This window comes from Eubalaena glacialis, chromosome 16 (genome assembly GCF_028564815.1).
Source record: "Eubalaena glacialis isolate mEubGla1 chromosome 16, mEubGla1.1.hap2.+ XY, whole genome shotgun sequence".
NCBI lineage: Eukaryota > Metazoa > Chordata > Mammalia > Artiodactyla > Balaenidae > Eubalaena > Eubalaena glacialis.
In genome coordinates, this window is record NC_083731.1 from 27,753,117 (window position 1) to 27,765,163 (window position 12,047).

The 12,047-nt window shown below is 35.6% G+C and overlaps 1 protein-coding gene across 7 annotated transcripts in view; it reads left to right on the plus strand.

The window, feature by feature from the left end:
• RBM26 (RNA binding motif protein 26) overlaps window positions 1–12,047 on the plus strand; it is an 81,892-nt gene that overhangs the window by 39,401 nt on the left and 30,444 nt on the right. For 4 of the 7 annotated variants that reach the window (XM_061170773.1, XM_061170774.1, XM_061170775.1 and 1 more), the window contains exons 11-14: window positions 554–713; window positions 3,230–3,394; window positions 4,064–4,195; window positions 5,433–5,504. In XM_061170773.1, the coding sequence (XP_061026756.1) occupies window positions 554–713; window positions 3,230–3,394; window positions 4,064–4,195; window positions 5,433–5,504 (529 nt within the window). The remainder of the gene's footprint in view (window positions 1–553; window positions 714–3,229; window positions 3,395–4,063; window positions 4,196–5,432; window positions 5,505–12,047) is intronic. The other 3 variants (XM_061170777.1, XM_061170778.1, XM_061170779.1) reach the window with 1 other exon arrangement.

Genomic DNA, 12,047 nt, shown 5'->3' on the forward strand with positions numbered 1-12,047 from the left:
GTTTAATAATGGATAATTTCTAGTTCTGTCTCTGCCTTTAATTCTGTGATTTAGGGCAAGCAAGGTAACCTCCCTGGGCCACAGTTTTGCCCCCCTTTCTTCAAGTGTCAAACGTATGGTCGACAATTCTGACTTTTTTTTTTAATTGGAAGGAGGTCGAGACAGTCATTTCTTGCTTTTAATCAATGTTTTGAAGTAGGAAATATTTCAATAAGTTAGCCTTTGCAGAAACGGCAAAGGTTATATAGGCAAATTGACTGAAAGAGGGTGCTAAGACCTTTCCTGCTAAGAATTTTAAGTAGGAGTGGAATAGAAGTGGAAAGGAACAAATGATACGGGAGAACCCTTCTCACTTGGCTTCCATGAAAGATAGTGAACACTACGCATTTGGAAACTTCATTTTTTGAGGAAAAAAAATAAATTCCCTTTATCAACTAGCAATTTCAATTTTGAAAAAAAAAATGAACTTAAGTTGCAAAACTTTATTCCTTTGTACTTGATAGGGATCAGGATTTATAAATGAATGTATTAATTAACTTGATTTTTGTTACAGACCAAATTTTAATAGAACAAACAGCCCAGGCTTCCAGAAAAAGGTTCAGTTTGGAAATGAAAATACCAAACTTGAACTTAGAAAAGTTCCTCCAGAATTAAATAATATCAGCAAACTTAATGAGCATTTTAGTCGATTTGGAACCTTGGTTAACTTACAGGTAAGAGCTTTAAAGTGATTCTGTTGTCTCTGCTTAATTATTTACAGAGGGAACCTTAATATAGTAAGAAAAATAGTTTTATAAGAAAATATTATAGAAACTTTGGTAATATTCTAAGTTTAGAAAATTGGATATGAAGTGAAACTTTTTATTTTAGGAAAATGTGTGATTTTGAATAACATATTTACTTTCAAAAGGCAGGAGACTTGATTGATCTTATTATACACTTTTTACCTAATAGAGATTATCATAAAATTACAGCAAAGTTAAATAACCACAGTGGTAAAATCTAATCTTACAGTAGTTTTCATTTCCTTGGTTTCACGTTAGCAGAATGCTTCAGTAAGATTTATTTTTGCTGCCCCTATGGTGGGACACATTTAATAGATACTTTGGGGGCCCAAATACCAGGTAATCCATAATCAGTTTAAACATTTACTTTTTTCTCTTCCACTTTTGAACATCTTTTAAGATAAATATCAGTGTAATTTGTATTTGATTTCACCTTAAATTAGACCTTGGCTTAGGTATATGTTACTTGTGAGGTTATTTAGTATTGAGTTTACATTATGTAATATGTTGAAACTGTTCAAATAATGTTGGGCTTCTTTTCCAGTTTGTGCCACATTCTTTTGAACTAAATTATTTCCCATAATCTGATAAAAATAAGAGTAAATGTTAGAGAGTACAGCTTAAGTTGATATTTTGGAAAAATTTGTTTTCTTTCCATTTAAAAAATAATACTATAAAAGTAATAGATGAGGGACTTCCCTGGTGGCGCAGTGGTTAAGAATCCACCTGCCAATGCAGGGAACACGGGTTTGATCCCTGGTCCAGGAAGATCCCACATGCCGCGGAGCAACTAAGCCCGTGCGCCACAGCTACTGAGCCTGCGCTCTAGAGCCCGCGAGCCACAACTACTGAAGCCCATGTGCCACAACTACTGAAGCCCGCGCGCCTAGAGCCCGTGCTCCACAACAAGAGAAGCCACCGCAATGAGAAGCCTGCGCACCTCAACGAAGAGTAGCCCCTGCTCGCTGCAGCTAGAGAAAGCCCTCAGGCAGCAACGAAGACCCAATGCAGCCAAATCAATCAGTCAGTCAATCCCTAAAATGAAAAGAAAGTTCAACAAAAAAGGGTGGGGCGGTAGAGATTTATATAGAATTTAAAGAAAATGTGTTCAGCTCTCTGTCTCTTCCATTCTTCTCCTCATACATACCCATAATATTATTACGTTATTGGTAACAATTTACCATGTGTTATTTTGGATTTTTTGTTTCGTATTTCTGTGAGTACGTATCTAACTATAAATCAGTATGCAAACTTAAAAATATGTACGTATTTAAAAGTATGTGGGTCCCTAGTATACATATTACCCTGTAGTTATTTACTGTATCTTGAATATCTCTAAATATCTTTTTATGGCAATTCGATTTACCACGTTTAGATAGACTTTAAAAAGTTCTTTTCCTTACACAGTTAACTACATTAGTAATATTAAATTTAAAGAAGTTTAAAGCTGAGGGTTAAAACATGGTATCTCACTATTGTTTCAACTTGTATTTCCTCAGTTACTGGTAAGATTGGTATCTTATCTCTGTATAGGTCCTATTGCTGTATCTGTATACTACCTGCATTATTATTTATAAAATACATATATTTGAAAGTTAGTTTAAAGAAACCCTTTAGCTTTATCCTAATAGAACTCCCCTCCCCCCACCCCGCTCTGTTTTACATGAATTACTATTTAATTCTTAACAACTACTGAGTGGGTATTGTTATCTGGAGCGAGGTCGCTTGATTCAGGGTCTGTGTGCTTAATGCCTATTTTGTATTGCTTTGCATCACCAGCAGTTTATATAACACACTTTGGAAAGTAGTGGTGTTATTGAAAGAACAGGAAATTGAACACTAAAAAGCCCTGGATCTACTACTTATTCGTTGTATGGATCTACAGAATCACGTACTCTTTGAATCTTAGTTTCCTTATGTGTAAAATGTGATTGTTGCTTTTGTTTTGTAGATCTTACTCCCCCCCGCCCGCCTTAAATTTTCTTATGCTCTTGGAAATATTTTTGTGAGAGTTACCAATTTGGAAAATTTTACAGATGGATTTTTCTGTAATTTTCAATTAGAGATCACTCCTTTCAAAGTAGTTTACTGCCTTTTTCTGACTCTGGGGATCTAAGTCATGTCACTCAGTGACATAAGGATTATTTCTCATAGCCTTAATATTGGGGGTAGAAAGTGAAACATTCTAATGTTTGTATATAACATTTGTGCAGTGAGCATCCTCTACTAAGTGTTATATAGAGGAGGCTCTGATTCCACTCTGAACGGCCCTCAGTTACCATTTCTTCTGGAGTGAAAGTAGGCTACGGTAATAATCTAGATATAAGGAAGTGTAAAGATAGACTCTTACTTGGAGGACCAATATTTCATTTCTTGGGGAATTTTACTGTATGAAGCAATAGATTCATTTGCAAATTCAATGTGCTTAATATTTTAAATCTTAGGTTGCCTATAATGGTGATCCTGAAGGTGCCCTTATCCAATTTGCAACATATGAAGAAGCAAAGAAAGCAATATCAAGTACAGAGGCAGTGCTAAATAATCGCTTTATTAAGGTTTATTGGCACAGAGAAGGAAGCACCCAGCAGTTACAAACTACTTCTCCAAAAGTAAGAGAGAAATTTCTGTGAAATTAAATGCTTTTCTTGGAACGCTCTTGGCACAGTGTTTTTTAAAAGCAGAGGTATTGCAATCAGGTAGACTTGAATTCAGATCCTGCCTCTACCACTGTTAACTGTATGCAGACTTAAGGAAGTTACTTAACTTCTCTAACCTGTTCTCTCATTTTATTATGACATTAATCCCTAGTTTAGATAATTATAAGATGATATGTGCAAAGCATATAGAACAGTTCCTGGTACATGGGAGATATTCCAGTACATGGTAGCTGTGTGTATTCTAGAAACTCAGACTGTGGGTTCATATTGGAAATCCTTCCTTCCTCTCTTTTTCTTTCAATCAGTGAGTCAATGAATATGTAAAGTTTAATTGTTTACAGAGGTGTACTACAGCAGTTTGTTTTTCTGTTTAACTTTCTTCTGTTAATTAAAAAAAGACAGAAGATAGTGAAGGTTAGATTTTGATTTTCTCCTCTACTTTATAAATATTTTATGCATCTATATACATGCATGAAGGAATTTGGGAGGTGGTTAGGTTTTGATTATAAGCTGCACTTTTAAAACTTTCTCTGCATGGGCAACTTAGTAACAAAATAACAAAGGTTACCTTCCATGCTCATGAACTAATCAACTTGTTTAACATGTTTTTCTTGTTCTGAGGTAATGCAGCCTTTAGTCCAGCAGCCCATTTTGCCTGTTGTGAAGCAGTCAGTCAAAGAGCGGTTGGGTCCGGTACCTTCAAGTACTATTGAACCAGCAGAAGCCCAGAGTGCCAGTTCAGAACTTCCTCAGGTAAATGAAAAGTCTTACTGTGCCTGTCATGTAATAGGTTCTCAGTCAATTAGTTTCCCTTGGTGATTTGAATTATAATTGTGTGTGTGTCTGTATATATATATATATATATATATATATATATATATAGTGTATTATATATACGTTTTATACAGAAATATGATGGTCTATTCATATTTGAACACCACTTGTAAAATTTTTTTTTTTACCATTACCATAACGTTTTCACAGTCTACTTTTCCTATAGTATTTGAATCTTAAATTCTTTTCTGTAGCTAATACTTATTTATGAGAATAAATACTTTTTCACTTTGTAGAGGAGACATTTTCCAGCAAAACTGTCTAAAATGTAAAGTTTTAGTACGTTAAATCTTACTTTTCCCATCATCTTTTACTTAACTAGAATGCTGTTCCAGAGATAATTATGCAGTAGACTGAACTGAAAGCTTTTGGGAAGGGAAGGCTTAAACCTTGAAGTTACTTATGCAGCTCTCTCAGAACTTTGCATCACTTATTCCTGACTTTCAAATTCTCTTCTCCATATGCTATTCCCTTCCCTCCCTTCCACACTTGAGTGGCACTTTCTTGTTTCTGCACCCTCAGTCTCTTATGTTTCAATATTTGCTGTGTGAAATAGTTAGGATGTAGTATCCTACTTAGCTAATGGATGCCACCTTGTTAAAATAGTCTTTGTAGATAATTCCTGAAGAGTAAGATATTGAGATTTTATAAAAACATGCAGGATGTAAATTAGTAAATTATTAGGTACTAAAAAAACCCCCTCCAATCCTGCTATCCCAAATCATCACCAAATACAGTGTATTTGGCTATAAAACAAACATACTTTAGGAAAGAATGGCATTTGTTTTAAGCTCACAAAGCAGGCACGTATTTTAACTACTCAAATCTAATATTTAGAATGTACAAACTTTCTACTTGTCAACATAGGATTCTAAGAATGTATGGTTCTGTATCACTGGAGGGGACTTTAGCAACCACCTGGTTCAAACCTCTTATTTTACATCATAATTTTCCATGATTGAGTAATACTGTATACTGTTTGTTTTTCCAGACATTCTCTTTCTGTTTCTGTCTTTGCAGAAGGCCCAAGGTTTTGTTATTAACATCAGTATACTTACAGAGTCAATATATGTTAGTAGAATCAGAATGTTCAAAGTCCCTACAGACTTATATATGTTTGGGGAAACACTGAATATGTCCATTTTAATTTTTTTAGAATGTAACTAAGTTATCTGTGAAGGACAGGTTGGGTTTTGTATCAAAGCCATCTGTTTCAGCAACTGAAAAGGTAAGAAGAATAGCATGATGTGTGTGTCTTGGCTTCATAAATGTTTTCAGGTGGCATCTTAATTTTTTTCATAGTTCCAAACTCTTGCTTCTTAATTGTATCTTTTATTCCTACCTTTTTGCTTTCCATTTGCTGAAAAAAGAAAAATATTTGCCTACCTCTTTTTACTTTTTGCATCAGCATTTTAATACTTGCTGCTCACTGTATTTCCTTATGCTCCATTCTTTTTGTTTTTAGTTTTTATTTACTATTTTTTCTTTAGAGAGATCATACATTTTAATTTGAAAACTCTGACAACCTTATAGAGAGGGCCATGAATTAGGAATTTTACCTGAGTTTGAGCTCTGGCTCTTCACTTACTAACTGCATGACTTTGGGCAGTGCTCTTAACCTTTCTGAACCCTTTTCCTCATCAATAAAATGGTGATGGTAATATTTGTCTTATGGGGTTTTATGATGATTAAATAAAATCAGTTATTTAAAGAGTATTTTGTAAATTAGAAAGAATGATGTAAATAAGTTTTTTATTTATTACAAACAGCTATTGTGTATAGCCTGACAATATAGTTAGTCATTTCTTTTTTTAAATGAGGGGAGCAAATGCTGATTAAATTGAGAACATTTTTGGACCTGTCTTATAGTTCTGTGTAGATGTGTTATTTTTTTCTGTTTAGGTATGAGTGAATGGCCCTGATCTTTAGTCTTTTTTGAGGTATGTCGAATCACAGAATATTAGAATTAGATAATCTTTCTCATTTCTTTATCCTCACCTTAAGGAAGGTAACCCCCAAATAGCTTTATGGTTGACCTATACACTATGAGTTACTGAGCTAGGACTTGAATCTGGGTCTTTGATTTCTTTCTAGTCCATGGCTCCTTCCATTATGAAGATTACGTGGGAAATTGACATTATAGATAATTAGAGCATGCCATGAAATAGCTGACCTGCTCTCTTCACTGGTTCTTCAGTATATTATTTTCCTTACTTACTGTGTTAAACTTTGGCAATTCTAGAAATTTGAGTATGAATCTCATTTTGTATATCACATTTTCTTCTTGGGTACCTCAGCATTACTTTAGGCATAAAATGCCTAAAATGATTCATTATTTCCCCTATAAATTAATTTCTCCTCCTAGCCACCCACCTCTGGAAGTGATGCCACCATTTTCCTTGTTGTGCAGTCTAGAAGCCTTAGAGTCATTCACTTGTGTTTGTAGTCCAGTTGTCTCCTTCAGTTCCCTGGCCTCTGGGCTGGCATCCCCCTCCTCTAGTTTACACTGCCACCATTCTACTCTCAGACTTATTTTAATGTTAACTTCGTACAGAAACGTTCATTTCCTCAGCTAAATTTGCTTGATTCATAACTCATCATACCTCAATTATTGTGGTTCTGTTACCTCTGCTTTAGTTGTTCCTTTCTACCCTAATGAGCCCTTTTCTGTTCATTGTCTCTTGCTATTTCCTGCCTCTTTTTTCTTTTTTTTGATGGTGGTTTTTCTGGAGTGATTTCCTTCTGCCTAACAGATTTCTAGTCACTCTTTTAAAGATTGAAAATCTCTCTAACCTCTATTATGAAACCTCCAGATTTTTCCATATATGCCCCCCCACCCCGAATTTGTGTGGCTTAGTCTATGCCACTAAATTTAGCAGCATCTAAACATTTACTTTGATTATTTTTATCCTCCTTGATAATAAGTAACTAAGGAATAAAATAACAATGTAAGGGCTGTTACACTTAGTATAGTACTGAGCAATTCTGGTGAGGTCTACAACCCTGATTATGTTTAGGATCTGTTTATGTCAGGATTTGGATTCTGAAATTGAAGTGTACTAATTATAGCTTTTACAAAACTTTTCTAGCGTGTTTTGCTACTTGTTCTCATTATTGTTTTTTAACGTGTTTTGTATAGCTTTAAATGAAAGGCGTCCAAATTTGGAATTGATAGTATAAATTTGCTAATATAGTTAGCATTAAGTATATTTGTGAAAAATCACTAATGGTGGTGGGCTATTTATTAAAAAAAATTACTCAGTAAATATTGTAAAGAATCTTCTAAGGAAAGCAATTATTTACAAGTATGTAACTTCCTGTCATCTTCAGGGAACCTGTTTACAGAATAGCATTTGGTTTTTGCTTATTCTTGGTTATTTCTGTTCCCCTAGTCCATAGGGGTTTTTACTGCATAATCCTTAGAGCTCAGTGATTCAGAGAAGTCTTAGGAAGAGTAGGAGAATGTTCCCCATCATCAAATGTTATTTAAATTTTTTTTTAAATTGAAGGCTGGAGAAAACTCAAACCTTGCATCTAAACAATATCTTTTGTCATTGTTAAAGCAAACAAGTATACAAATGTAAAATTTTATCCCCTTCCTGTAAATAGCACCCACTAAACCCTCTAGTGATTCTTTGTTATTCTAAGATTGCATGTGAGAGGGCTAAGAAAGAGGAAACTTAAAACCTAATTTTTACTGCTAAATATTAAGATACTGTAATAGCTGTTAAATAGGTATTGTTTGAGTAGAGTGATCAGTAAAATGATGTTTGAGTGCCTCAGCTTACTCTAGAGAGATTTATGAAGAATAAAGGTGGCATCTGCATATACCATCCTGGTTAGTTTTTTTTTGTTTTTTTTTTTAAATTTTCTTTATTTATTTTCGGCTGCGTTGGGTCTTTGTTGCTGCATGCGGGCTTTCTCTAGTTGTGGCGAGCAGGGGCTACTTTTCATTGCGGTGCACGGGCTTCTCATTGCGGTGGCTTCTCTTGTGGAGCACGGGCTTTAGGCGCACAGGCTTCAGTAGTTGTGGCATGCAAGCTCAATAGTTGTGACTTGCAGGCTCTAGAGCACAGGCTCAGTAGTTGCGGCGCACGGGCTTAGTTGCTCTGCGGCATGTGGGATCTTTCCAGACCAGGGATCGAACCCGTGTCCCCTGCATTGGCAGGCAGATTCTTAACCACTGTGCCACCAGGGAAGTCCATCCTGGTTAGTTTTTTAAAAAAAGTTTAGACTGTCCAAATTATCCCCGTAAAGCTCTTCTAAATTCTAAGAAGGTAAACTGACTAATCAGTTGAATATTTAATGTTCTTATATCAGTTTCAGGTATATCAGACTTATGGTACAGGATGTTATTGTTCCTTAGCAGGGTTTTTTTTTGGTAATCTAAAAATATATCCTGGTCCCCTTGCATGATGATAAGCTGACATCTGTACCATGGAACTTTTTTTTTTTTTTTTTTTTTATTTTATTTTATTTTTTTCTTTTTTTTTTTTTTAAACATCTTTATTGAAGTATAATTGCTTTACAATGGTGTGCTAGCTTCTGCTTTACAACAAAGTGAATCAGTTACACATATACATATGTTGCCATATCTCTTCCCTCTTGCATCTCCCTCCCTCCCACCCTCCCTATCCCACCCCTCTAGGTGGTCACAAAGCACCGAGCTGATCTCCCTGTGCTATGCGGCTGCTTCCCACTAGTTATCTATTTTACATTTGGTAGTGTATATATGTCCATGACACTCTCTCACCCTGTCACATCTCACCCCTCCCCCTCCCCATATCCTCAAGTCCATTCTCTAGTAGGTCTGTGTCTTTATTCCCATCTTGCCACTAGGTTCTTCATGACCTCTTTTTTTTTTTTTTTCCCTTAGATTCCACATATATGTGTTAGCATACTGTATTTGTTTTTCTCTTTCTGACTTACTTCACTCTGTATGACAGACTCTAACTCCATCCACCTCATTACAAACACCTCCATTTCATTTCTTTTTATGGCTGAGTAATATTCCATTGTATATATGTGCCACATCTTCTTTATCCATTCATCCGATGATGGACACCTAGGTTGCTTCCATGTCCTGGCTATTGTAAACAGAGCTGCAATGAATATTTTGGTACATGACTCTTTCTGAATTATGGTTTTCTCAGGGTATATGCCCAGTAGTGGGATTGCTGGGTCATATGGTAGTTCTAATTTTAGTTTTTTAAGGAACCTCCATACTGTTCTCCATAGTGGCTGTATCAATTTACATTCCCACCAACAGTGCAAGAGTGTTCCCTTTTCTCCACACCCTCTCCAGCATTTATTGTTTCTAGATTTTTTGATGATGGCCATTCTGACCGGTGTGAGATGATACCTCATTGTAGTTTTGATTTGCATTTCTCTGATGATTAATGATGTTGAGCATTCTTTCATGTGTCTGTTGGCAATCTGTATCTCTTCTTTGGAGAAATGTCTATTTAGGTCTTCTGCCCATTTTTGGATTGGGTTGTTTGTTTTTTTGTTATTGAGCTGCATGAGCTGCTTGTAAATCTTGGAGATTAATCCTTTGTCCGTTGCTTCATTTGCAAATATTTTCTCCCATTCTGAGGGTTGTCTTTTGGTCTTCTTTATGGTTTCCTTTGCTGTGCAAAAGCTTTTAAGTTTCATTAGGTCCCATTTGTTTATTTGTGTTTTTATTTCCATTTCTCTAGGACCTGGGTCAAAAAGGATCTTGCTGTGACTTATGTCATACAGTGTTCTGCCTATGTTTTCCTCTAAGAGTTTGATAGTGTCTGGCCTTACACTTAGGTCTTTAATCCATTTTGAGCTTATTTTTGTGTATGGTGTTAGGGAGTGTTCTAATTTCATACTTTTACATGTACCTGTCCAATTTTCCCAGCACCACTTATTGAAGAGGCTGTCTTTTCTCCACTGTATATGCTTGCCTCCTTTATCAAAGATAAGGTGACCATATGTGCGTGGGCTTATCTCTGGGCTTTCTATCCTGTTCCATTGATCTATATTTCTGTTTTTGTGCCAGTACCAAACTGTCTTGATTACTGTAGCTTTGTAATATAGTCTGAAGTCAGGGAGCCTGATTCCTCCAGCTCCATTTTTCGTTCTCAAGATTGCTTTGGCTATTCGGGGTCTTTTGTGTTTCCATACAAATTGTGAAATTTTTTGTTCTAGTTCTGTGAAAAATGCCAGTGGTAGTTTGATAGGGATTGCATTGAATCTGTAGATTGCTTTGGGTAGCAGAGTCATTTTCACAATGTTTATTCTTCCAATCCAAGAACATGGTATATCTCTCCATCTATTTGTATCATCTTTAATTTCTTTCATCAGTGTCCTATAATTTTCTGCATACAGGTCTTTTGTCTCCTTAGGTAGGTTTATTCCTAGGTATTTTATTCTTTTTGTTGCAATGGTAAACGGGAGTGTTTTCTTAATTTCACTTTCAGATTTTTCATCATTAGTATACAGGAATGCAAGAGATTTCTGTGCATTAATTTTGTATCCTGCTACTTTACCAAATTCATTGATTAGCTCTAGTAGTTTTCTGGTAGCATCTTTTGGATTCTCTATGTATAGTATCATGTCATCTGCAAACAGTGACAGCTTTACTTCTTCTTTTCCGATTTGGATTCCTTTTATTTCTTTTTCGTCTCTGATTGCTGTGGCTAACACTTCCAAAACTATGTTGAATAATAGTGGTGAGAGTGGGCAACCTTGTCTTGTTCCTGATCTTAGTGGAAATGGTTTCAGTTTTTCACCATTGAGGACAATGTTGGCTGTGGGTTTGTCATATACGGCCTTTATTATGTTGAGGAAAGTTCCCTCTATGCCTACTTTCTGCAGGACTTTTATCATAAATGGGTGTTGAATTTTGTCGAAAGCTTTCTCTGCATCTATTGAGATGATCATATGGTTTTTCTCCTTCAATTTGTTAATATGATGTATCACGTTGATTGATTTCCGTATATTGAAGAATCCTTGCATTCCTGGAATAAACCCCACTTGATCATGGTGTATGATCCTTTTAATGTGCTGTTGGATTCTGTTTGCTAGTATTTTGTTGAGGATTTTTGCATCTATGTTCATCAGTGATATTGGCCTGTAGTTTTCTTTCTTTGTGACATCTTTGTCTGGTTTTGGTATCAGGGTGATGGTGGCCTCGTAGAATGAGTTGGGGAGTGTTCCTCCCTCTGCAATATTTTGGAAGAGTTTGAGAAGGATAGGTGTTAGCTCTTCTCTAAATGTTTGATAGAATTCGCCTGTGAAGCCATCTGGTCCTGGGCTTTTGTGTGTTGGAAGATTTTTAATCACAGTTTCAATTTCAGTGCTTGTGATTGGTCTGTTCATATTTTCAATTTCTTCCTGGTTCAGTCTCGGCAGGTTGTGCATTTCTAAGAATCTGTCCATTTCTTCCAGGTTGTCCATTTTATTAGCATAGAGTTGCTTGTAGTAATCTCTTATGATCGTTTGTATTTCTGCAGTGTCAGTGGTTACTTCTCCTTTTTCATTTCTAATTCTATTAATTTGAGTCTTCTCCTTTTTTCTCTTGATGAGTCTGGCTAATGGTTTATCAATTTTGTTTATCTTCTCAAAGAACCAGCTTTTAGTTTCATTGATTTTTGCTATTGTTTCCTTCATTTCTTTTTCATTTATTTCTGATCTGATCTTTATGATTTCTTTCCTTCTGCTAGCTTTGGGGTTTTTTTGTTCTTCTTTCTCTAATTGCTTTAGGTGCAAGGTTAGGTTGTTTATTCGAGATGTTTCCTGT